The 27,758-nt window shown below is 31.9% G+C and overlaps 4 protein-coding genes across 4 annotated transcripts; 1 reads left to right on the top strand and 3 right to left on the bottom strand.

Moving 5' to 3' along the window:
• Positions 1–2,885: 2,885 nt before the first annotated feature.
• LOC137828585 (uncharacterized) lies at positions 2,886–5,546 on the bottom strand. The gene is made up of 7 exons (XM_068635223.1): positions 5,411–5,546; positions 5,263–5,329; positions 5,076–5,137; positions 4,841–4,986; positions 4,146–4,353; positions 3,476–3,648; positions 2,886–3,308 (listed from the first exon to the last, which is right to left on the bottom strand). Exons 1-6 carry the CDS (start codon positions 5,411–5,413, stop codon positions 3,487–3,489), a joined length of 648 nt encoding a protein of 215 aa, XP_068491324.1. The 5' UTR covers positions 5,414–5,546; the 3' UTR covers positions 2,886–3,308; positions 3,476–3,486.
• A 5,333-nt stretch (positions 5,547–10,879) lies between these two features.
• Positions 10,880–13,208, top strand: LOC137827963 (putative two-component response regulator-like APRR6). The gene is made up of 6 exons (XM_068634349.1): positions 10,880–11,045; positions 11,147–11,361; positions 11,623–11,881; positions 12,027–12,109; positions 12,636–12,686; positions 12,963–13,208. Exons 1-6 carry the CDS (start codon positions 10,880–10,882, stop codon positions 13,206–13,208), a joined length of 1,020 nt encoding a protein of 339 aa, XP_068490450.1.
• Positions 13,209–14,852: 1,644 nt separating this feature from the next.
• Positions 14,853–20,185, bottom strand: LOC137828778 (amino-acid permease BAT1 homolog). Its single transcript, XM_068635461.1, has 8 exons — positions 19,988–20,185; positions 19,650–19,910; positions 16,968–16,986; positions 16,629–16,848; positions 16,358–16,539; positions 15,564–15,853; positions 15,366–15,495; positions 14,853–15,249 (listed from the first exon to the last, which is right to left on the bottom strand). Exons 1-8 carry the CDS (start codon positions 20,113–20,115, stop codon positions 14,908–14,910), a joined length of 1,572 nt encoding a protein of 523 aa, XP_068491562.1. The 5' UTR covers positions 20,116–20,185; the 3' UTR covers positions 14,853–14,907.
• A 1,576-nt stretch (positions 20,186–21,761) lies between these two features.
• On the bottom strand, positions 21,762–26,835 carry LOC137828323 (amino-acid permease BAT1 homolog). The gene is made up of 8 exons (XM_068634846.1): positions 26,525–26,835; positions 26,177–26,437; positions 23,750–23,768; positions 23,400–23,619; positions 23,123–23,304; positions 22,662–22,951; positions 22,427–22,556; positions 21,762–22,332 (listed from the first exon to the last, which is right to left on the bottom strand). Exons 1-8 carry the CDS (start codon positions 26,641–26,643, stop codon positions 21,991–21,993), a joined length of 1,563 nt encoding a protein of 520 aa, XP_068490947.1. The 5' UTR covers positions 26,644–26,835; the 3' UTR covers positions 21,762–21,990.
• Between the last annotated feature and the right edge of the window lie 923 nt (positions 26,836–27,758).

Here is a 27,758-nt window from a genome sequence, read left to right as displayed (position 1 = left end):
TTGTCGAGCCGAGCATTCCGAGTCGATGTCGAGTCAAGCTGGCCCGAGCTGATGTCAAGTCGAGTTGGCCCGAGCCGAGCAAGCTCGGGCTGATGTCAATTCGCTGGGCCCGCGTCGATGTTGAGCCGAAAGGGCCAGGCCAATGTCGAGTTGAGCAAGCCCGGGCTAATGTCAAGTGGAGCGGGCCCAAGTTGATGTCGAATTGATTGGGCCAGGGCCAATGTCGAGTCTCCCAGGCCCGAGCCGATGTCCAGCCGAACAGGCTCAGGCCAATGTCAAGCTGAGCAAGCCCAGGCCAAAGTCGAGTCTCCCGGGCTCTGGCCGATGTCAAGTCGATCAGGCCCGAGTCGATGTCGAGTGGAGCAGGCCCGAGTCGATGTCAAGTCGATTGGGCTCTGGTCGATGTCGACCCAAACGGGCCTGCACCGATGTCGAGTCAATTTGGTTGTGACAATGTCGAGCCGAGCTAATATCGAGTCTCCTAGGCCCGAGCCGATGTCGAGTGGAGTGGGCCTGGGTCTATGTCAATTTGATTGGGCCTTGGCCAATTTCAAGCCGAGCGGGCCCGAGTCGATGTCGAGTCGTCTAGGCCCGAACAAATGTTGAGTCGTTCAGGCCCAAATAGAGGTCGAGTCGTTCGGGCCCAAACCGAGGTCGAGTCGTTCGAGTTCGGGTCAATGTCGAGTCGTCCGAGCTTGAGCCGATGTCGAGTGGAGCGGGTCGAAGTCAATGTCGAGTCGATTACGCCCTGGCTAATGTCGAGCCGAGCGAGCCCGGGCCAATGTCGAGTCAAACAATCTCGGGTCAATGTGGAATTATCCAGGCCTGGGCCATTGTCGAGTCGTCTGGTCCCATGTTGAATCGTCTGGGCCCGGGCCGATATCGAGCTAAGCCAACCCGATCCAATGTCGAGTCTCCTGGGCCCAAGCCGATGTCGAGTGGAGCGAGCCTTGTCTATGTCGAGTCGATTGGGCTCTGGCCAATGTCGAGCCAAGCGGGCCCAAGCTAATATCGAGTCGCCCAGGCCTGAGCCAATGTCGAGTGGAGTGGGCCTGGGTCTATGTCAATTTGATTGGGCCCTGGCCAATTTCAAGGCGAGCGGGCCCGAGTCGATGTCAAGTCGTATAGGCTCGGACAAATGTCGAGTTGTTCGGGCCCAAACCGAGGTCGAGTTGTCCGAGTTCAGGTCAATGTCGAGTCGTCCGGGCTTGAGCCGATGTCGAGTGGAGCGGGCTAGAGTCAATGTCGAGTCGATTGCGCCCTGGCTAATGTCGAGCCAAGCGAGCCCGGGCTAATGTCGAGTCGAACAAGCTTAGGTCAATGTGGAATGATCCAGGCCCGGGCCATTGTTGAGTCGTCTGGGCCCATGTTGAATCATTTGGGCCCGGGCCGATATCGAGCTGAGCCGACCCGATCCAATGTCTAGTCTCCCGAGCCGATGTCGAGTGGAGCGAGCCTTGTCTATGTCGAGTCGATTGGGCTTTGGCCAATGTCGAGCCAAGCGGGCCCAAGCCGAGGTCAAGTCGAGTGCGCCCGAGTCGATTTTGAGTCGTCCGGGCCCAGGCCATTGTCGAGTCGTCTAGGCCTTGATCGATATCGAGTCGTTCAAGTTCGGGTCGATGTCAAGCCGAGCGGGCCCAGACCTATGTCGAATCATCCAGGCCCGGGCCATTGAATCATCCGGGCCTGGGACGATGTCAAGTCATCTGGGCTCGGGCTGATGTCGAACCTAGTTGGTCCGCGTTCAGGTTGTGTCGGCTTAGGTCCGGTTCAAGCCAAGTTAGTTTGTGTCCATATCAAAATGGATTTAATGTAATTGACAAAGTGGATTTTATCTAGGGATGGGCATGGATTGGATTTTTCAAAATCCAATCTAGATCCAATCCAAATCCAAAAAAATGGAATGGATTTAAAATCCATATCCACTTTAACTAGATCAAATATATTTGGATTTCTTTAAAATCCATTTAAAGTGGATTGAATCTAGATTAAATCCACATTGTTAATTATATTAAATACACTTTGTCGATTACATTAAATCCATTTTGATATGGACAGAGACTGATTTGGCTCGAACTGGGCCTAAGCCGATTCAACCTGGACGCAGACAAACTTGGCTCTACATCGTCCCATACCCAGACGATTTGACATCGACTTGGGCCCAGACGACTCGACATCGACCTAGGCCCAAAAGACTCGACATTGACTTGGGCCCGAACAACCGGACATTGACCTGGGCTCGGACAACTCAACATCAACCTGAGCCCAAACGACTATACATCATCCCGGGCCCGAACGACTCTATATTAGTCCATGCCCGAACAAATCAACATCGGCTTGGGCCCGAACGACTCGACATCGACCTGGGCTCGAACAGCTCGAGCCCGCTCACCTCAACATCGACACGGGCCAACACAACTCGACATCAGCTCAGACCCGCTCAACTCGACATCAGTTCAAGCCCGGGCCCGCTCGACTTAAATGGATTGGATTTAAAATCCAAAAATGTGGATTTGAATTTGAGATAAATCCATTTAAATGGATCAAAACTAATATGAATTTGTATAATTATGGATTAAATCCATTTTTTTCCCACCCTTAAATCTAATTAACAAAATGAATTGAATATAGATTTAATCCACTTTAAATGGATTTAAAAAAGATCCATTTGAATTTGATCTAGTTAAAATGGATATGGATTTTAAATCAATCTATTTATTTGGATTGGATGACCACCCCTACTACAAATTAGAGAATTCGTAAATGTCATAAAATGATATTTGCATTTGTTTATGTACTGTACTGTAAAAAGTAATCCCTGTATGTCTGCGCTATCTAGAGACTAGGAGAGTAACTTTGTCTGTTATCAAGAATCAACCAAACAGTTAAAATACCTCTTGGCATACATCTATTGAACAATCAACCACACAGTTAGCAGAAAACAAAATGCAATGCACCTCTAATACCGGGAGGTTTTCTGCATTTCACAGACCTATATCACAAACCAAAGAAACATCTATGAAAAGAGTGCCTAAACAATTCTGTCAAAACATGTGCTGTACAATTAAGTATTGCAAATACGAACTAGAATTGTTCTTCTTTTACTAAAGATACTCAAAACACAAAAACCTTCAAGGGAATGCAACTCGCAAGCATGGTCCGAAATGTCAGTTTGAGCACCATGATTGAATACCTGGATCAGATTAGTATAGGCGACATTGTATACTATTTCTAGCAAAAAAGCAAATTACTTTTTGAATGAAGTAATCAATAGAAAGGCTACTGGAGCAGGAGACAATGATACTTCCCTGCAAAAATAAAAATAAAAACAAATCAATGACAAAAAGTGAGCAAGCAGGTGACACCCCTAAAGTAATTCAAGTCACAAGTACATTACCACTACAAGATATCGATTCATAATGCTATGAACAAAATCAAAGATTTATTAAAAACGTGAACATAGAACATTACTCACCCAGATCAACATCATTTCACGTGAACTTCAATAATATCATCGTCTTCCATTCCAAGGCTAGCAGGGGTTTCGGACGAACTTATTTTATCACCATCAAAGGACAATACTATCTGTTTCTGGTCACACTTGCTTTTATCTGCATATGTTTTGACAATCCTTTCAAACTTGTCATCCTAGAGACAATTAAAAGATGAGTGTAAGGATTGAAGCTAAACTCTGTTATGAAATATGTCCACTGGCCTATAAATGAAAAGCAGCTTTGGAAAAAAAAATCAGAAACACAACTATTGTATACCAACAATTACTACCTGAAAAATAAAATTATCAATATCACAGAATATAACAGTACACTGACACGTGTAGCTGAATCAGATACAAACCCTTAAACATAAATCAAATCAGATCGTTTAATGAATTATTCATTATCAATAGTAAAACATAGCTCTAAGAGCAATTTAACAAAATGAAACGTATAAAAATCAACACATATAGTGGTGAAGTTAAATGGCTAACAAAATTACATATAAGTTTCAAAATAATTTTATTTTAGTCTCCGAAATATCATGATTAGAAAATTATATCGCCAAGCTGAAGAATCGTACGTGAATTATAAGATAACGATAATCATGCATTGACAACATAAAGTATATCTGCTGAAGGAATTATATACCATAAACATTCGAATCTGCTTTGTTCCATCCTTGTCTAGAACAGAAATGACAATCTTTGGTCTTTCAGAATGCTCTGGACTTTTCTCATCTACACAATCCCCCGAAGACTGCAATGACTCATTAACTTCAAATTTAGAAGACTCTTCAACATCTTTTAACAATTGTTTTGCTGATTCGGCAAATGAGGCCAGTTCCTGCTTCTTTAATCTACACGCATAAACAACACCCTATTAGAAACTGTAGATAAAAGCGGGTAGGGAATGAGGAGTAATTATATCGGAAATTAAAACCATTTTCTTCATCAATGCACATCTTTTCTATGTAATGTTGACATGTGGAGCAATGCAAAAGGCAAATGTAGCTCCATCCAGATAAAACCACTGAAGATTAACACGCAGAAATGATAGGTATAAAGAAAGTAAATGAAAAACTGTGTCAACAATTCCATTTTATCATTGCATTTTGTGGTTAGGGTTGAATGACCTATTTATTTTTTTCAAGAACATAAAGAAGGCTAGCACCCACCCTACAATAGACTAGGGATGTATGCATTATTCTTATCCTACAATCAATGTTGGAGCAACCATTTCCAGCTTAGAATAATGACTATAATTTCAAGGGATGTAAAAAAAGAGGCAATAGCAAGCAGCAAAGATTTGGCATTTGAAAATCCTAAGAGTGAAATGTACACAACCTCAGTTTTTTCAAGGTTGAATCCTCATCAATCGACTTCTGCGTATTACCAGCACTCTCCGGCGGAGGGGGTAACCAATCATCATCTTGATCCTCAATATCCACCGCTGTGACTTCTTTCTCATTAGTCTTCTTCTCATTCTCAACCTAAAACCCAACATTATCAACAGTTACAAAAGCAAAGCCAATAATCAAGAAACAAATACATAAAAATCAGAGTAAAAAAAAAGCCTTACAGTCTGGAAAGTCTTCCTCTTCCTAGTATTAACGCAAATCACATCATCGTCATCAAAATCATCTGCGACCATCACAGTCAGACATTCAAATTCCAACACAAACTCCCGTGGAGTACCAGTAAAAAAGCGGAAACAGTGATCTTGTAAAATTTAGGGTTTGAAATTTTGACAAGAAAAAGAAACGCACCATCGATGGCGATGGGGTTCACAGGCTGAACCCGGCTGTAGTCAAACAATGGTTCCAATTCTTCATCCTGCAAAAGAATGAGGAAAATGAGATGGCGATTACGAGAGAAACCCTAATTACAAGAAGAGTAAGAGATAGAGAGTTTCACCATCTTCGTCGACCTGTGTCGTTCGGTGTCTCTGGATGTTGACACTTTAAAGGTGGGGATTCTTTGCAGTGTTTGTGGATTCTGTAGGCAATCCCGTCTCCTGTTTCACTATCCCGCTTCAAACTTTAAATTCGTTTATCACTTTAATATTTCCAATAAATATTTTTTAAATATAAAAACAAATACTTTTTTAAAATAATTATTTTTTAAAATCTGGTTTTCAACGTATATATGTTAATTTTCGTTTATAAGAAAATAGATTTTAGAAAAATGTGAACTTTTTAAAAATATTAGTGTTTAGTTATTTATTTTATTTACAAATTAAAATTATTCATGGGCTATCAATAAATAAAGTTTAAGTTTGCATGACTGAGCAAAGTTTTTTTTTTTCCTAGAGAAAACTACTGGTACTTATTTAAACTTGTATAAATGGATTAAAAAATATATAGCTATTTGATTATATAAATTAAAATCAGTTTATTATATTCTTCCAATTAATAAAGAATGTTGTTGGCCTTCCTCATCCTACAAAAGGACGATGACTTCATCATTTCCTCTTGGAATGACTAATGATGATTGGTTTTTGGTAAATCAAACTAATAAGACCTTTCTCTTCAGGAGAAAGATTGAATGAATTTGACTCTTGAAGTGTTGTCGCTGTCATATTCGCAGAGGTATTATGTGACCCTTCTTTTCTTCATTCAAAGATAAATTATTTTTATTAGTTATACTATGTTTATTAAGTTTTGTTTTTCATAAGATAGTTTATGCTATTTTTGTTATTTATTTTGAAAGAACTCTTGCTATTATATTGGATGTTGTATTTTGTTTTACTTTATTTGTTTGTTAATTATGAAAATCCAATTTAATTTATCGTTTTAAAATTATTATGTTTTAAGTTGATTATCTTTAAAAACTTTTTTTGGTTTCACCGTTAATGGTAAAAAGCACAAATAAATACAATAATGAATTGAGCCATGTTTGTACTTTTTTAATATTTATATAAAATAAGTTATTGGAACTTTAAAAAAATCTAAATTAATATATATATAATATTTAACTATATTCTTTAAATGAAATTATTTGATATTAAAATTAAAAGAAATATAAAGTTCATTTTTTTCTTTTGCACAAAAAAAATCATTAAACAAACTTTTAAAAACAAGTATTAAATATGAGCAAAATTGTGTTTTTATCTCCGTTACTTTAACATTCACACCACAATTAATCATTTGTTACCTAATTATATTTATAATGCTTAAACGATGTATTTGTTGTGTCACCTACAAATAATACTTGAGCAATCGTATATTTATTTGAGCGTGAACATGTTTCAAAAACTCATAACACCAAAATTAACTTTCATATTATTGCTGGTGTCTAGTCCAAGTGAAGTGAAGGATAAATATTTCAACATTTTTCACTCATTTGAGTTATACACCTTGTTACTTTAATATATTTGTGTTATTAATTGAATGATAGTATATAAGACATGTAATCACAATTTGTCACTTAGACAATAAGTTACTGATTGAGTGATGATAGTTAAAAAAACATATTTTAAAGAACAAACCATGCAATGTTTACTTTCAATACTTAATACTACACTACTACAAGAAAATCATGAAATAGAAACCAATTTTAAAATATAACAAAGTATTAATTGTTATAATGATTAAATTATAGACAATTTTAAAAACTAAAACAAATGATTTTTAAATTAGTTTCTAAATAATTTTTAAATTGGTATTTAATTAGCTATCAAAGTTTTAATTGCCAATTATTTATATTCTAAAATTGGTAGAAAAAACATTGATAGCTAATTAGATACCAATTTAAAAACCATTTAACAATAATACAAATTAATTTAGAAACCAATAAATCTCCAATTTTATTACTATAGCAACTAATAATTTTTTATTTATAAAATCAGTTTCTATTTTATGATTTTTCTTGTAGTGCATAAAATATTAAAACATACTGCTATAAATACAATAACAACAACAATGTAACAACAATTTGTTGATATACTTTAATTCAAGATATTATTTTTTAACAATCATTTATATGAATATGTAATTTATTTTTCATACACCAACATAAAAAATCTTTTAACACATTATTCCACATTTAGACAATATCTATTTAAAGAGATTAAGATTAACTCTGTTTTATCTCAATTAATCTCTAATAATAATTATTTCCTTTTCCTTTGAAGAAATTTTGTTCATGTACTAATAATTTCTAAATATTAAACCATGGACCAACATCATCTCCCTTTTATAAAAAAATCTCTAAAGAAGAGGAGAAAAAAAAAATTCTTAATTTTGAATTAACTACTAACTCAAATCAATAATATGATTAGTTAATTTTGATCCTAACCTTACTATGTCTCACAAGATATTATATTTTTGTTGTTTCTTGTCAAATAACCTATATATATATATATTAAATAAATAAATAAGGAGAGGAGGTTATGTTTTTGATAACTAAATAGATATCTATCTTTTTTTTAATGAGAATTAAAATTTGATTGAATTTTAAATTATGTATAAATTTGAGTATTTTTAATTATATTTTTATAAAAAGTTTTATTTTTATTTATTTATTTATTTATTTAAATATTTCAGGTTTTATTTTTATTATCAATAAAATAATATAATATAACAGTTTCTTTTATTTTATTCGTCCCCACTTTATCAATTAATTTTCATTTTTTTAGTAATTAATTTTTATTTCCTCTCTTCAATCCCATCGCACAAAATAATTATTTAAAAATAAAGAGGTATTTAAAATATTTAATAAAAAAAATATTTTAATAGAATTAAAATTAGAATATTTAAATTTATATAATATTTAAAATTTAAAACCGACCTCTAATCCATCCATATAAACAGTGTGGCAGAGTATAGAGTTATTTTAAACCCACCATTATTTTATGGCTATTACACGAATCATTATTCAGGCATTAATATGACTTCAGTTTACTGTTTTTTTTTCTTGTGAAAATTTTATGCAGATTTTTTAAATTTATCATTTTGTAAAAATAGTTAATATTGTTAAATGTTTAAAATTCAGGTCCACATAAAAAACTGCCAAAGAATACTACAATGAAGTACGCATTTTTAGATATCTTTATATCTTTAACAGATGTTTACGTTAGTCAAATATCTACCATTTTCTTTTTCTTTTTTACAATTATAAAAAAAATATTTTTAATTATCATATTATCCTCAAAAAGCAAACTGTGAAATGGTTATTTAGTTTTCAAAAAATATATTTTTTTTAATATCTCCTTTATTATCTTCAAACATATCTTTTTTTTTACAGAATCTTCTAACAATGAAACAGAGTGGAATGTTTCACTTTATCTCATAAAATCCGCGCAAAGAATTCTAAAGATATTGAAATTCTTGACTTTTTTTCACATAAAACCAAATTTCTTAATAAAGTTTAAATGGGTTATTAATAATTCAACAATACTTTTTCAAAGACATTAATTTTTCCACAACGTAAATAGGGAAATAGCTGTTATTAAATAGAATTATTAAATAGAAGTATTAATTAATTCACTACTACAGCTAGAAAAAAAAAAGCAGATTTGTTTTTGGAAATGTGAAAATGATTCCTAAAATTAATGCACTCTTAAATTTATTCAGTGTCACACTACTTGTAATAGAAGTTTACTATTATATGTAGAATTTGAACTACGCGTTTTTTTAAGGTAACGTCTATGAATAATTACCTTTTACAAGTAATTAACGTCTTTGAGTGAACTTTCTCAAACCTATTTCTAATTTTACTTTGTACTAAAAATGCATCTATATTATAAATATTTTTATTTTTTAATTCTAATTTACTATGAATGATAAAGCTGTTAATTTTCTGTTACAGAAAAAATTGCTAGTCTTTTAAAATAACTACAAAATTATCATACAGTGTGATACAATTATTAATGCCGAATCTTTAATTCGACCAGTATTAAACTCAGTATTTTTTTTTATTAAATTTCAATTCATTGTAAATTTAGATATTTTTAATTAAAATTTTACTAAAAATTTAAATATATAAATTTTGTATATTTTTCAACTTAACACGTGTTATTTGATTTTGCTATAGTTTAGGTGATAGTAAAAAATCTTTATATTTATTAATTAAGTTCTGTCAAGTAGAGTCACGTAACATTGAAGCACCAAAAACTCAAACAATACAAAAATAATTTTTTTCATATTAAATATTATTATGCAATTTCACATAAAAAAATTAAGAATCCTAATTATATTCGAAATAGATTACGTTACTTCATATCTTTATATGATTAATTTAATTTATTTTAATATTTAATTTATAAAATAAAATGATGTCATTTATTATAAAAATAAACTAGAATTTTAAATTTTCATTTTTTATTATCTAAATTCATGATGTTATGTTTGATACCACAGTTCAAACAATTACATTATTCCAATGACTCAATAAAAATATAAATTTTTTAGACAAAATAATATTTTTAACAATAATTCAATTAAAAATATTTAAATTTATGAAAAAAATAAAATTTAATTAAACTGTTTTTTTAATAAAAATTTAATTAAAAATACTTACATGTTTATAAGAGATTTAAAATTGAATTAAACTAAAATAATTATATTGCTTCCACAAAAGGAACAAAAGGTTGGTAATAAAAAAAATACCTTTTATATATGGTCACATTTATTATACCTTGTTTGACACTTGTCCTCCCATTCTATATAAGTTCTGTAGAATCCACAGACACTTCAAAGTTCTTCCTCTGCTTTAATCCTTCAATTGCTTCATTCGTTGTTCAGTTCTTCTGCCTTCTAACTCACTGTGAAAATGATAGATGAGTCATTTCCACTGATAAATTACGTTCCTAGCTTTGCAAGAGGTTTTACCATTCTGCTAGTACATGATGACAAATTTTCGCGTTCATACTTTTCAACAATTCTTCAGCTATATTCTTTCAAAGGTATACTTTGAATTTTCTCTCAATTCTCTTTGCGACTTTCATTTCCCTGTTTCTGTGCTCCAAATTCTTTGCTATATACCCTTTTTGTGTTTTTGTCCTGCACGAAATCTCGTGTTTGGACTCATTAATGTGTGTGTATGCCAATTGTCACTGGATAAAAAAAATGCAGACTTTCATCTGTGCCCTCCCCTGTGAAATTCGTCAAAACCCTTCACGATTTACCAGTTCTTACTAGATCTGATATGCAATCTTTGCTTGAATTCTGAGAATGGTTTTTTTTTTGCTCATAGCTTCAAGATATTTTCACTTTCTATATCTATTTATCCATTTTAATGCTAAACAACATGCATTCATTCTCCAACTGGTTCTTCTGCATGACTTCATAATTTTATCTTGATATACTGTGACTCTTCAAGTGTACAAGAGTTTATAAGATGTTATTTATTTTGCTTGATCTGCAGAACAAATAGCTCTCATAAATGTTTGGTTTTTCAGTTACTGCTACAAATAATGCATCCGCTGCTGCATCCATGATTTGCCGTCAAGAAGGCATGTTCAAACTGATAATGGCTAAAGCTGATATGCCTGACATGGACATCCTTTCTTTTCTCGATGCAATACTTGAAAAGGACATTCCTGTGATCTGTAAGTTCCAGTTCAGATCTTGCAGTTCACTTAATTTTCTCCAAGATTTTGCTGATCTCATGTGATTAATGTACCAATGCATGGTTTTGTATCATGTACAGTCATCAACTCTGGAGTATTTGATGAAGTAAATAGGAAAGCTTTAGCTACAGGATTGTGTTATTTCCTTCAGGAGCCTATCAGTCCCAATGATCTTAAATATCTATGGCAACATGTGTATCACTCAAGAGCATATTCAGCCAAAAACACTCAAAATGCAGGCTCTCAGAGCATGGTGCTCCATGCAAAGGGATTACAGAATACCCAGATGAAACAGGTACAGGGAGATCTCAATAGCACTGCATGTCATATATGCATCCTAAATTCCTTGGGATAAAGAGAAAAGAAATTAAGTGGATAGAAACAGACAAGATAAATGGAAATAAATAAAAAAATAAAAGGGAAAATTGAAGAACTTTTGTTATAGAAAAATAAAGAGAGTTAGTGAAAGATATAATAAAAAAATGTTAAAAATCCCTACTTATTGTCACTTTATTTCCATGTGTGTAATTAGCATTATTTCACACTTTTTTCATAGTACCAAATATGGAGGCAGCAAAAAGGAAAGAGAACCCTTTGTGACTACACAATGCCAACCCATGATGACTATGTGGGCAAGCGAAAAGAAAAGAGATATGTTGTGCACGAAAAGCCAGATTCATTGGGATCAACCAAGATGAACTTTAACAACCCCAATCAATATTTCAGAATGTTTCAGTCCAAAAACCGTTTCAGTGTTTGGACTCCTGAGTTGCATCAGAAGTTTACTGAAGCAGTGCAGGAATTAGGAGAGAACAGTACTGTTTCTTTTCTGTTTAATTCATTCCTTTTCTTTTCTTTTCTTGATTCTCTATCAGTAATGGATTCAAGCTTCATTCATGATAAGATTATGAGTGATTATTAATTTCAATGCATGTGTTTCACTTCCTTTTTTGTGTTCAGTTGCTCGTCCAAAACAGATATTACTTCGGATGAATGTTGGTGAGACTTACCTCACTGTTCGCCAGGTTGCAAGTCATCTGCAGGTTATTTTCTGCCACTTCAACTTAGACATGCAATAGTTTCTCATCATTTATGTTGCACAGATTAACGTTTAAAATTCTTCATAGCAAGTTATTCCAAATACGCATCAATATATATATGCTTTAAAGTTATTAGGGTTTGCTTTAAGTTACTGTTGAGTTATTTGGAATTTACTTAACCTGCTATAAATAGAATTGCAATTTTCTGCTTTCCTATGAGAATCTATACTATGTAAGTTTTATGTATGTTTTGTTTAGTAAATGACACTTACCATTAGTATTAATAGTTTAAAGGGAATATCAATGCAAGCTATCATGATGTCTCATAACTTTCATCTCTTTTTCCATAACTGTAGATAGCTGCATTTATTGGCGATAGTCACCATGCATGTGTTTCTCGTATTCTTCATTGTTTTAGCTTGTTTCTTCACAAACATTCTTCTTAAACAGAAATACAGATTGCGGTTGAAATGTGAAGAGAACTCTCGCAATTCTAATTTGCCTAAAGTAAGAACATCATTATCCTCAGGCCACAAAGCCAACTCTTCCTCGTCCGAAGGATCCACCTTTGAAACAAAAGGTAATAATTATTATAATTTCTCTCTTTTTTTTTATCAAAAAAATTATTAAATAAATATCAATTTTAGATAATAAAATAATTAGTTACTATATTAACAAAATTAAATATTTTTATAAAAATTAAAAAATTATTAATATTTAAATTAATTTTTATTATTGATAGATAATTTTTAAAGGTATCTAATTAAATATCAAGATTTTAGATAATTATTGAATGATTGTTTTGCGGTGTAGATAGCATACCAACGTTTGGTTTGTAATTAATTCGTTACTTTAGAACATGAAAAGATCATTTGAACCAGGTCCCCCAGCACCAAAGGTTTTGTTGAATGTGAAGCATAATGAAGATGAGATTCGAGTGAACAGCGTGGGAATGGAATTCACAGCTTCTTGGGATTTCGTAAAAACGTTTCTGGAAGACTCTGACTGTTTTAATTTGTATAAATATGAAACCGATCCTGCTGCTGTTGATCAATGCACTGAGATGCTAAGAAAAGTTCTAGAAGGAAGGGGTTCCTCTTAATGGTAATTTGGTATGAACAACACCAACATTATTCCATTTGCTTTCAATATGTATACATATGCAGACATAGGCTATATAATTATTAAAAATATTATATATATTTCTCTTTGACAGACAAAATTTATGTGATTGTGAAGTGAAATTTTATGTTAGAAGGGAACTCTTATGAGTGGTGCAATTAACAGAGTCAAAGAAGAATTTTAAATTGCGATGCAACACTTAATGGCCTTCTCACTAGATTATACGCGAATGGTATAGAAAGAATGTCACTAAACATTCGTTTTTCCTCTTATTTGAGCTAAATCTTATAGTTTCAGATAAATCTTCTTGTGATCTAACTAAATTTTTGTTTTTTTTATATTAATAAAAATATTTATATTAATAATTGATAGTAATATTAATTTTTTATATATATAGATTCGTGGATAAAATATTTGGATAATGTAAAATTTATATACGGATAGATATTTATGAGTAATAATTTGTAGATAAAATTGAATTTACCTACAGATTCACATTCATGAATAATACTGAATTTATCAACATACTCATATTTATAGATAATATCCGTAAATAATATTAAATTTATCTTTCAATTTAGATATGTGGATAAAAATTCATCAGTCAATCTATTTTTTTTTTTAGTGTGTTTGTTATCTAGTGAGATTATTCCAAATCAAAAGTTAGTTTTAAACTCAAATCATAATCATAAGTGTATAATTATATTAAATATTGAAATAATATGATCTATGCACTAGGACAATTTCACTTGAACAAAAAATTTTCTCTTAAAGCATACATATGATTTGTATATTTAACTCTTAAAAAAACTTAATGATACGTCAGTATTTAAAAAATATATAAAATTTCTCATATATATATATATATATATATATATATATAGATATATATAAAGATGTAAAAGTTAATTTTAATTGTTACAAATCATAAAACTCACAAATACGATCGATGTTTATGTTTTAAAAATTAAAATGAAAACATTATTTTATTAAACTTACTTTATAATCCATGGAAATACGGATTTGAAAATTGAGTTACTCAACATTTTAATCTTTCTTCCAAATAGACTATGTCTGAGTAAGGGTGAAGAAAAATGAAAAGAACACGAAGTAAGGGAAGATAATTACTTATTGAAAATTTAAATTAATTCGACTTCCGACTCTACCTCTCAAAATCACACTGGTTAATTGGTTTAGTATGATGGACTCACTTCACTATACCAGAGACTAGGAGGTGAGATTATACCAAAGATCGAGTGGTCGAATTCCTACGATCTCTCAACATAAATTTTTTTTAAGAGATACAAAATATGATTAAAATGTCATTAGATCTATATTAACCCTTTTAATTATGTAAGGCCTGATAGAAAAATATAAATAAAAAAAAAACTATCATGTTAAAAGGTAATAGTTGTTTAATCTTTAAACTTAATAAATTAGATATATATTTTTTAACTTGAACGTCGGAATATATTTGTATTGACTCATCTCTCGGACTTACAACGGAGACAGCTAGATTTGAAGAAAATACTGACTTGATAGAAGCTCTTGGATAAATTGCAAGAACAATTATCCCCAACTGAATTCCCACAATAGTAAAGTTTAGATGAATTCCAAACCAGGATTAAAATAATAATCATAATCCAAACGAGTTCAATATATATAACTAAGTTCAGTTTTTATATATTGGTTACAGGGCCTTTAAACCAACGGTGACCACTGATTAACCAGAAAGAAACAACAAGAATAAGCAAACATCCAACAGCCACAGGGGTGTAGTTAAGTGTCTCCATGGTTATTGGGTAAGAAACAGGTAATGAGAAGAGTATGGAAATGGTCAGCACCCAAAGAACAGCCACCCAGCCAACAATGACTCCGTAACGGCCTAAGTTAAAAGGGCCAGGGACAAAATCCTTCCGTGCCAAGGTCACCCTAAAGAATATAGGTAGGGCATAAGCAATATAGAGGCCAATCGTTGCAATGGATACCATGGCCTCAAATGCCACTATGCTTCCAAGAGACTGCAAACATTTACATTTCACTCATATGGTCAAACATATTATTCCACTTTTCAACAAATCAGAAAAACCTAAACTTTCAGCTTATTATAAATGAAAGCTTATAATATATCACATACCGTTAAGGCCATGCAAAATGATATTGAAACGGAAAGCCAAACTGCATAGATGGGAACCTCCTGCTCGTTAACTTTGTGCCACAATGATGACAATGGCAGAGCCCCATCTCTAGAGAAAGCATAAACCATCCTGAACAAGTTTTAAGCATCATGTTATATTCATCACTAAGAAGAGAAATTAAGTCTCGCACGTCTTACCTTGAATTGCTTGTAACGGAACTCATACCACAGAAAAATATGGCAACAGCCACAATTACTAAGCAAACAATGCCCCCAGTTCCATGGCCATATCTTCTCTTGAATGCTAGATAAAACACTTCAGCAATAGCATACCCACCAGCGTCATTATCTTCACTCAGAAGGTAATGAATGTCGGTGACTGCAAAGGTAATGCCTAGTATGTAACACCACCCAACTATAATGGATATCCCAACAGCACTCACAATTCCTTTTGGTCCATTTAAGTCAGCATCCCTGGTTTCCTCTGTCTGCATACAGAAGTTACAGTAATCAATGAGTCTTGGTGAGATGGTGTTTACAAAATTATTTTTTATTAAAATCGATTTTGAAGAAGTGATTTGTGGTAGAATTTTTTAGCTTTAATTATGAAATTAAGTTAGCGGAAATCCCAGTATAATTTTTTCTTACAGCAGTTATTTGCAAAAAATGTAACCCCAACACACTGTGCAGTAACTGCGGTTTCATTTTCCTTGTACTTATATCTTACAATGCAGATCAATTACTTGTCTGATAATATGCTAAAACCTTAAGAGTCTTAATTCATCTGCAAATATATGATCATGGGAAGGAATTGTTTCTGATAAGTTGATAACTATAGTTTAGTTTAGTACTTGTTGAGTAGATGTGAGCAGGATGCATACATGTGAAACATTATCTTCTGATAATATATCATATCTTTTTTAAGCAATTTTGTCTCATTAAAAATATGATTTACCAGACAAGGAACTTTATAAAGAGTGGAAAAGATGTACCATATAAGCTGATGCATCATATCCAGTTAGGGTATACTGACTCATTAGAAGTCCCAAGAGAAATATGTAGGGCTTGCTGCTGATTCCATCCTCATTTTCAGTATTGAAATGAGTAAAAACAAAGTTGGCACTAGCCCTTTCCGTTGCAACAGATGGAATACCAATCATAAGCACAAAAACACCTAAAATTTTCAATTTCAATTAAAAATTCAAAAAGGTTGCCATGGAGAACTGAATGCAGAAAGCAATCATACAGGAAATTTCTTCATACCTAGAACATTCCAAATAGCTGCCAGCCGTCCCAAGAATGATAACAATGAGATAGGAAGGTTGTTTATGATACCGTGTAGGAGCAAAATCAGCCCATGCAAAGCAATAACTACGTATTTAGAAGCCTCATATCCACCACCATTTTTCCCACCAGTACTAAGGAGAATAATAACTTTAATCAGTTGTGCAAGTGAAAAATCTACACTTGTTGTCACTGCCCACTGCAAATGAAAAAGAAACCAAAGTTGGAGCTTCAAATGGATTAATGGAAATCTACATCCCACACAAGTCCTTGTAGTGAAAAGTGAAGGATGTGAAATTTGTGTCTTCTTAAGAATACCTGGCCAACAATATTGAACCTGCAAAAACAGATAAACCATCCAACACGCATCAGAGAAACACTGTGGTAAAGCAAATATGGCAGAGTCTCCTATTATTATACTTCATAAACTGATTAAGCAATAAACTTTAATTTCAAGCTATATGGCGTTAAGGAGAGCTAACAAATTAGGCAATTGTGGTCAATTTTATCAGATTAAGAGCACTAAATTTTACATCGTAAGTTAGAGAAGTAAATAAAAAAACGAACAAAGTATGCATTGTATCATTAATTATAAGTTATAACCGCCAATTTTGGGACTGGATTTAAAATAATTTCCATTTTTTTGTTGATTATGGTTTATCTATGAAATATAGTCTAAATTTCTATTCAAAAGTTCAGTGCATGTTCCTTATTGCTGTGGTTTTTGATTGACCAATCATACTAAAATATAAATGTAACAGGAAAATCACTAGTGGAAAATCCTGAGAAACAAAGAGATTGAGACAAATTAAGAACTTTTTGACTAACTTTTTATGATAGACTTAACTATCAATAATAGCAGTATTTGGTGGAATGACATGTTTGTTGCACTGATATATTGGTGAATATTAGTATCCTACAAACCTCAAAAGTATCTTCTCTGTTCTGAAAGATCAAATTCTTCTTCTTCTTGTGCTTCTTATGCTATAAATATAACTTCTATCGACCTATTTCCCTGCTACAAACCTCAGAAACCTCACCATTAAATTACAAAACATTAATTTGCTCAAAGTTAAAAAAATTTAGTCTTTATGTGTAACAAGAATAGTGGCAGAAGACACAAATACAGAGGGTGCGGAAATTCACGAGAGACACGTCACACGTGATCCAAATGATCCGGGTGGGTGTGTAAGGAAAAGCACACGATTCAAAATAATCAACCGATTGCTCGACGATTTTGATTAGTCCATAGCTTAGCTTTATATGTGGTTTTGGAGAGAGAGTGAGGCCAGAAAATAAGTTTCTTTTTATTAATCTATAAAATAAGTAAGTTGAGAAGAACTCAATTTCTAAAATCTCCACATAAAATATAAGTTAGGTTTATGGTTAAAGTTGATTTCACCCATTATAAATATTAAATTGATTTTAAAATATTTTTTAGAATTGACATGAGTGCTTACAATATTTTAAATTGCATTATCATTCTTTTAAAGTTTTTTTTATATTAACGTTATTCCTTTAATAAACACGCATAATAATTATTAAAAACAAAATATGTTTTCGATTATACTAATATAACGGAATTCAAATAAAATTAACAAAATTAAAGCTTTTTATTAAGATTGTAATTTTTTTCTTATTATACTAAAAACAAAATACACTAATACTTGTTATATGAATCTATTGTTTATTCACTAATTTTATTATTATTTGTAACTTAATTTAAAATTCAAGAATCAATTAAACTTGTCAAACTAGATCGATCCAACATTGTTTGATGTGGGTTTGACCTTGGTCAACCTTATATCAGCTTAAATTAACATGGTCTAACACAAGTTTAACTTGATTCAACCTAGCGTGGGTTCGACTATACTTGACTTGATGTGGGTTCGACATTAGTTAGCTCGTTGTAGGTCTTACTTGACTCGATTCGAAGTGTGTTTGACTCGACTTGGTTTGACATTGACCTAAATTGACTCAATCCAATGTAGGCCGAATCGACTTAACCTAAGGTGGACAAAAGTAAACTCGACTTGAGGTGGATCCAACTCAACCTGACATAAGGCGGACCTAACTCGACTCAAAAACCTTAAATCCAATTTAGTCCAACACAATATCCCCATTCAAACTACAAATTTGTAGAAAATTTACAAAAAAATTGTGCATTTTTTTATCCATTTCTGAAATGGACATACTTTTAAAAAATTATGCCCATGCACAAGTTTTGTCTGCATGATATGACTTCCTTGTAAAGAAATTATGTTATATAAACACAACATCACCCTCCCCCAAGTAAAGTTGTGTTTGGCCACAACGACTTATATGTTGATTGCAAAGTCTTGTGGCATAAACACGATTTTGTTTAATATAATTGAAGTTAATGATTTTGTTAATTTTTGTTGTTTAAAGGTGAAATTTTGCAAAAAACATGACTTCAACGTACGAGATTGAAACTGAAGTCGTGTAGGAGATTCACGACTTTAGTATTGATTATGTCATCTAAATTGAGTATTTGAATGAATGTTGGACATTATTTTTAGGATGTACCATTGAAAGAAAGGGAGAAAAATGGTGTAAAAGTGAGGTGAAAGAAAAAATGTGTATATTTAGTGATATGATGTAAAAGTTAAAGGAAGAGAGAAAAGTGATATAGAAGTGAGGTGAAAGAAAAAATGTGTATATTTAATGATAAGAATGAATAGGGAATGAATTTTTATATTAAAATAAATAAATAAATACCATAATTTTAACTTATATAGTAAAAAAAATGTTAAAAAGATGTGTTAGTTATGTTTATATAATATTTTTTTAAATATACACCTATTTGATTAATATAGGATAAAAAATACACCACTTTGTTAAATTTTCCCAAAATTGCACTCTCACGCTCTACATAAAAAAAAAAAAACTTGTCACGCAAGACACGTTCAACTCGCTATTAACGAATTGACCAGCAAGTAATTGGGAAAATGAAGTTAAAAGGAGTAGTTGGGTAGGTACCAGCCAGTAATCCAAGAAGCAAAGGGAGCCCAGGTGGGCCCAGAAAGCTTGGCGCTCCAATAGTAAAGCCCACCGGAAGTGGGAAAGGATGAGCAAATCTCAGCCATAGAAAGCGCCACAGTCATCGTGAAAGCAGAGGCAACCAACCAACCATACACGAAGGAAACAGGGCCGCCATAGTTCAACCCAGTGTTGTAAAGAGTGGTCACTCCGGCGAGCACCGAAATAATAGAAAACGAAAACGCGAAATTCGAAATCACCCTGTCATAGTTCAAAGAAATTAAAAAGAAATGCAGTGAAAAAATGGAAAGAAGAGAGAGTAGAGAAGAGAAATATACGATAGATCACGCTTGAGTTCTTGCTTGTAACCGAGTTCTTGAAGACGAGCATGGCCAGAATCAAGCGGAACGTATCCTTCGGCAACCGCATCGGAGTGAGATGGGACTGTTCTGTTGCCTCTGCCCATTATGACGAATCACCAACCACAACAATGCAGAAGAGTACTGCTATATATATAACTTCCTTTCTTTAAATATGCCCACGTTTAATTTTGTATTTCTCTTCTTATTCACAACAATATTTTTGTTATCACTACAAATTATTATTGGAAATCACAATGAGATTTTATAAGATATAAATAGATGTAAAATTTTTTTATACGAATTTAAGTTTAATTTAAAGTTTAATTTTTAATATAATATTAAAGTTAAGCGTTTATTGAATTAATCAGTCTATCTGTTATCTATTATTAGACATTGTTTATAATATATATTCTCACAAACATGTTAAATTCGACGTGAGGGAAGTGGACCACATCAACTAGAAAGTAGTCTATTTGTTAATATATTTATTTCTTTTAAAACTATATCGTGTTAACTAAATTTATTTAATATTTAATATGAAATTTAAAATCACGTATAAGTATCGAATCAGAAAAGAACGATGAAAATTACAGAGACGAAGGAAAGTGCAATTAAAGAAGACGTAACTTTAACTTTAGCAGGATGGCCAACAACCGTTATTTATTAGATGTATTATTAATATGAAAAAGTGAAGGATGTTACGTAATATTTTAATACAAGAAAATATTATAATTGTAGGAAGTCAGAAGTAAGTTTTATGCATGATATATAAATGTTAAGGAAGATTAATTAGTGTGGATTTTATATTTTGATTATTTTGTGAATGAATGGTAGATTGAGAAGAATAGTTGTTGAATGAATTTAATTGGAAGCTGCTGTTCAACTGTATATTCCGCTTTCAAAATGCAGTTGACTTACTTTATACAAGAGGTTTATAAATCACTGTCGTAATCACTTAATTATAAATCACTGTCACATATTGTTATCACTTAATTATATTTCAAATATATTTTATTTAAACTTGTGTTTAATTCTACTTCATAATTTGGTGATTTTATAATGAAAAATTTATGCATGAAAAAAAGACTGTTAAAAACAAATTTATTTGAGATTTAGTTTCAACTCAAGAAATACATTAAAAACATTTATGTTTTTAATCTATATATATAACGAATCAATCTACCCATTCCCTCGCAGGAGTATTCTAGTGTGAACTACCATTCTTTCAATATTAAATAAGAAAAAAAATTAATATGACAAAGAGACAAAAATGCATGAAAAAAAATATATTAAAACGGTATAAAAGACAAAATTTATGTATATTTATATCACTCTGAGGTTTTTAGTCTCAACCAATAGAGATTTATGGATGGAATGAAATAAAAAAATAAATTTCTTTTAACACTCTAACGTTAGAAAAAAATCATTCAACAATTATTTCTGAAAAAAAATATGATATTACAATAAAATAGATAAATAAAATATGATATTATTTATCTACTTTTTATATTTTTATGAGTTTTATATTAAATATGTTAATTTGTGATTTAGAGTTTTCTTGCAGGTCTGTGTTATTCTTATTTAATACATATATAAAACATTTATTAATTAGTGCATAAGATAAGTTGAATTTACAGAAGTTTCTTTTTTCTTCCTAAAATGTTTATCAACAAACTTATCTAAATTTGGGTTACTAAACATTTAAAATTCTCTTCCGATATAAATACAATAAAGAACGGACACAGTCATAGGACAAAATACAATAAAATAAAATTAGAAATTAATTTCCAATGGATTGACTCAGTTCAATAAACCAACCCATTTTTGGAGATGTTGTTTAAAATCTTCAATTTACATGAACCGATAATAATATTATAGAGACTAAAACATAAAGAAAAATAAATATGAAACAAGGATTCTAAAAAGAATCATATTGGAAATGAGTTTGATACACAAAAATATGTACACAACTTCAAATTTTATATGTTAGTAATTGGGCCTTTAAACCAACGACGACCACTGATAAACCAGTAAGAAACTATAAGAATAAGCAAACATCCAACAGCAACAGGGGTGTAGTTAAGCGTCTCTACTGTTATTGGGTAGGAAACAGGCAATGAGAAGAGTATGGAAATGGTGAGCACCCAAAGAACAGAGACCCAGCCCACGATGACTCCGTAACGGCCCAAGTTGAAAGGCCCAGGAACGAAATGCTTTTGTGCCAAAGTCACCCTAAAGAATATGGGAAAGGCATAGGCAATATACAGACCTATGGTTGCTATGGACACCATGGCCTGAAAAGCCACTAAGCTTCCAAGAGACTGCAATAAATTTACATTTCATATTATTCCACTTTCAACAAATCAGAGAAACCAAAATTTGCACCTTATTATTACAAATGAAAGCTTATCATACCGTTAATGCCATGCAAAATGATATTGAAACAGAAAGCCAAACTGCATAGATGGGGACCTCCTGCTTGTTAACCTGGTGCCACAACGATGACAATGGCATGGCCCCATCTCTAGAGAAAGCATAAGCCATTCTGGAAAATGTTTAAGCATATCATATTATATTCACATGTAAGTGTTGTAACTAGAGATATTCAATCCCTATCACTGAAAGCAAACTAAGGTTTTTGCACATTTACCTTGAATTGCTGGTAACTGAACTCATACCACAGAAAAATATGGCAACACCAACAATTACTAAGCAGATAATACCCCCACTTCCATTGCCATATCTTTTCTTGAATGCTTGATAAAATACTTCAGCAATGGCATACCCACCAGCATCATTATCTTCACTCAAAAGGCTAAGGATGTCGGTGACTGCAAAGGTAATGCCTAGTATGTAAAACCATCCAACAACAATGGAAATCCCAACAGCACTGATAATTCCTTTCGGTCCATTTCTATCAGCATCCTTGGTTTCCTCTGTCTGCAAATACAAGTGAGAGTGCATGTTTTCAGCCCAACTCATCCTTTAAAAACCATATTATAAAGTGAGAGTACATAAGTTCTATAACATAAGTTGTCAAGCACTGTCTTTAGTTAATGCAGCTCGGCATGGTTTTTACCAAAAGGAAGAAAATGAGTAGAAAAAATTCACCATATGAGCTGATGCATCAAACCCAGTCAACGTATACTGACTCATTAGAAGTCCCAAAAGAAATATGTAAGGTTTGCTGCTGATTCCCTCCCCATTTTCAGTATTGAAATGAGTGAAAACAAACTTGGCACTTGCTCTTTCCGTTGCAACGGATGGAATCACAATCATAAGTACAAAAACACCTAAAAGTTTGCAATTCCAATTGCAGATTCAGAAAGGGTTGCCAGTGAGAACGGAATGCAGAAAATAAAAAATCAAACAGGAATTTTCTTCATACCTAGCACATTCCAAATAGCTGCCAGTTGTCCTAAGAATGACAACAATGAGATAGGAAGGCTGTTTATTATACCGTGTAGGAACAAGATTCCCCCATGGATAGCAATAACTACATATTTAGATGCCTGATATCCACCGCCATTTTTCCCACCAGTACTAAGCAGAATAATAACCTGAATCAGCTGTGCAAGTGAAAAATCTACACTTGTTGTCACTGCCCACTGAAAACGAAAAGAAACCAAAAGTTGAAGCTTGAAATGAGTTAACAGAAATCTACATCCCAGACAAGTTTAGACCTTGCAGTGAAATTGAAGGATGTTTAAATTATAGAATGTGTCTTCTTAAGAATACCTGGCCCACAATATTGAACCTGTAAAAACAGATAAACCATCCAACAACCATCAGAGAAACATATTGCAGAGTATCTTGCAATAAGACCTTACAGGTTGATTAAGCAATACACTTTAGTTTCAAGCTATAAGGCATATTAAGGCACAAAATTAGGCATCTGTAGTGAATTATGTCTTAAATTATCGAAAACCTGGTTGAACATTTTACATCATAAAATTGAGAAGTAAATGAAAATTTATGCGCCATTATCATTAATTAATAACTGTCTGTTTTAGGAGTGAATTTAACAGAAGCTACATCTTCTTGTTCATTATGATTAAACCTGAAATATAGTAAATTTTCGGAGCATGCATCTGGTAAACTGAAATACAAATACAACTCTAAAATCTCTATTGGAAAAAGAAATATTACTACAATCAGAGATTGGAATGGATAAAGAATTTGTTACTAGCTTTAATGATAGATTTACTATATATAATACCAAATTCTAGTAAGTAGAATGGCATGTATTCTGTCCACCTAGCACTGGTGAATACTATTACAATTAATTTCCTATGTATACAAAAATGCTACTGTTACAAACCTCAAAAGTCTCTTCAGTGGTCTGAAAGATCAAATGACAATTCTTCTTCTGTCTCTCTTAATGTTAAATTACAAAATATTAATATACTGAAAGCTAACAAAAGTTCTGAATTCTAAAAAAAAAAAGTTTTTCTAAAAGTTAAAATTAATATATATGTATATATATACACACACAAACAAATTAATTTGTATAATTTTTAAAAAAATGTGCAAAGTTAAATTTAATTTATGAAATATTAATTTAATTTGTTCACATCTATTGATAAACTTTATGTTTGGGCTCTATTCTTGCCTGTTTTTTTCTGTTTGGAATAAATTTTTTGGCCCATTTACTTCCTTTTGCTTAGTTTTTGGGTCTTATTCCTTTATCTAACGGGTTCTTTTACTGCTGTACTTTCACTTTTCTGATGAATGAAATTTCTAGATGATATTTTGCTTTTTTTGTTGTCTCTCTTTTTTATTCTCTTTTTTTCTCATTCTTTTTAATTCATCTAAGGTTTAGGATTTTCTGGGTTTCTTATCTTGTGCAGGTGTTATCTTCTTCATCTTTGGGTCTTCACTGTGGAAGATGTTCAACTTCTTTCACAAACACTTTGGTATTATCTATCATAGAACTAAATATGAAAAAAAATGATTAAAGAAAAGTTAAAATTTGGGATCTAAGATTTATCAGATTGCACACAGGCTCATCTCTCAGATCCCAAAGGGGAAAATTGAAATTCAATCGGTCCCACCAATATTGACACAGTCAACGCGTCAATAAAAACTGCTCATAAAAATAAAATGTCTGATGGTACCTTCTCTGTGTGCAAATTCAGAGTCAGGCATTTATAAATTACAACAAAAGATACTTTCACACCATCAAACAATCATGCATAACACATGCAACAAACTTTTAAATATAAATATAATATCAACAAAGAACCACAGCCTCACAAGTTAGAAAAAAAAAAGGAAATAAGTGTTAAAAAATTACCCTGAAACAAAAAGTCATACTATTTTATCAACCAATACCTTTTCAAATATTAAATCAAAATAAATATAAAATTTTATCTTTTTTTCTGCAGCTTTATAACTTTATTTTATCTATTTTTTTACAACTATATAATTTCATCTTAAAAAAGTGACTAGTTTTAGACCCAAAAAGTTCAGGCTGTACAAATTTGGCTGAAAAGGAAATTTTTGGCATATTAACTTAGTCGGGGAACAAAAATTTTAAACAAACAACTTGACTCCAATTAGTAATAAAAAACTTTATATTTGGAGCATCAAATATGTATTCACTCCTATTTTAAAATATAATTAAGAGGGTATGTCAAATAAGTATATTTTTTAAATGAAAAGATTTTTAAAATAATTCATGAAAATAATAAATAATTATGTTTTGAATTTTTCACTTATGTAACACCTCACTTCTTCAAAAATTAATCTCCTCGATATGCAGCAACCATATCTCTTAAAATTAACTCGTAGTTAATAGGATATTGAAGACTGGGAGAATACTGCCAAACACGGAACACCAACCATAAGCCAATCCAGAAGCATTCATATCAATAACAAGAACAAATTCAACCCAAAAAAAAAAGTCTGAGGGTAGGTGCGTGTGTGGGTGATTTTGAGAAGAAATTGCAGATTTAAAAAAACAAAAGAGAATGATGTGTGTACTACATGAATGATACTAATAATACTGGTGCATCATTCATTCATTATTGATTCATTCATTCATGTTAGCATAATCATATCCTGTGTTCAGAGAGAAACTATTTATTTTGCATTGAGAATTAAAAACTAAACTAAATTGGGACTATGGAATTGAAAAACAAGTTAAGGATTTGGGTATGGTACCAGCCAGTGATCCATGAAGCAAAGGGAGCCCATCTGGGCCCAGCAAGCTTGGCGCTCCAATAGTAAAGCCCACCGGAAGTGGGAAAGGAGGAGCAAATCTCAGCCATTGAAAGCGCAACAATCATGGTGAAAGCAGAGGCAACGAACCAGCCATACACGAAGGAAACAGGGCCACCGTAGTTCAACCCAGTGTTGTAAAGAGTAGTGACTCCGGTGAGCACCGAAATAATAGAAAACGAAAACGCAAAATTCGAAATCACCCTGTCACAGTTCAAACAAATATTTCACAAAAAAAAAAAAATGCAGTGAAGAAATGGAAAGAAGAGAGAACAGAGAAGAGAGACATACGAAAGGTCACGCTTGAGTTCTTGTTTGTAACCGAGTTCTTTGAGACGGGCATGGCCAGAATCAAGTGGGGCGTGTCCACTTGCGACCACATGAGAAGCGAGTGTATTTTCAGAAACCATTATGATTTGGTGAAGCAATCACAGAGACTCTCCGTGGTCAATGGAAGCTGCTCCAGAGAGAAGAAGATGGAAGAATGTGTTTCTCTTTCTCTTCCACTTCTCTCCGCAACTTCTTCTTCGTCTTTTATTTTTCTTTCCATTTAATATAAAAATGTATAATTTTAAATATTAAATTTATTAATTTTCAAAAATATTAAAACTTATTTGCATGTTTCTATATTACATTCTAGAGATTATAAGTGTTCGCCTATATTACATCTCATCTCCTATTATTTTCTTTTCTCTTAATAATAAAATGACATGAATAATTTACTATTCCAATTTTTTTAGATAAAGAAAGAATATAATAAAATAGAAACATGTTCAACGATTTTATTAAAATAAATGAAATTGATTGTATTTCTTGGTTTCTTCAAAAACAACCTGAAGTAGAAAGACTGAAAGGGAATAGTTAATAAGTGATTCAAAATATAATTTATTAAAATAAATATAACAAGTAATCTGGTGTGATTCACAAGAAAACTTAGCATTTTTTACAAGATACTAAAAGTTATATAAAAAGGTTTAGAGAATAAACAATAGTAAACTCTTAATCTAACTAACCCTGAACCAATAACTCGATGTCGATGTCTTGTTTTTAATTTGATGATTAATTTACTAATCATGATTAAAAATATATATTCACCGACTCTAGATTCGTGATGAGTTTGAAAAACTTTTGTTTTGGGACACTCAACTCAAGATTCTATTTTTCTTTTTGTCTTTTGCTTTCCAAAAAGATTAGCCAGAAACCACTATTTTCTCTATTTACACGTTTCTTTGTCTGTTAGGAATAATTTTAAAAAATATCAAAATATCACTGCTACAAAATCAAAAATCATAAAATAAAAATTTTTAAAATTAAAAAATAATTAATTAATATAGTGACTAAATTAGATATATTTTAAAGATTAATAAATTTTAATTTTAAAATTAATTTTTATTATTGTTAAATGATTTTTAAATTGATATCTAATTAGTCAACAAAATTTTTATTATCAATTATTTAGATTCTAAATTTGGTAGAAAAATCTTATTGTTAATTAGATATTAATATAGAAATCATTTAATAATAA

Source organism: Phaseolus vulgaris, chromosome 7 (genome assembly GCF_000499845.2).
Source record: "Phaseolus vulgaris cultivar G19833 chromosome 7, P. vulgaris v2.0, whole genome shotgun sequence".
NCBI lineage: Eukaryota > Viridiplantae > Streptophyta > Magnoliopsida > Fabales > Fabaceae > Phaseolus > Phaseolus vulgaris.
This window is presented reverse-complemented; position numbering and strand designations above follow the sequence as displayed.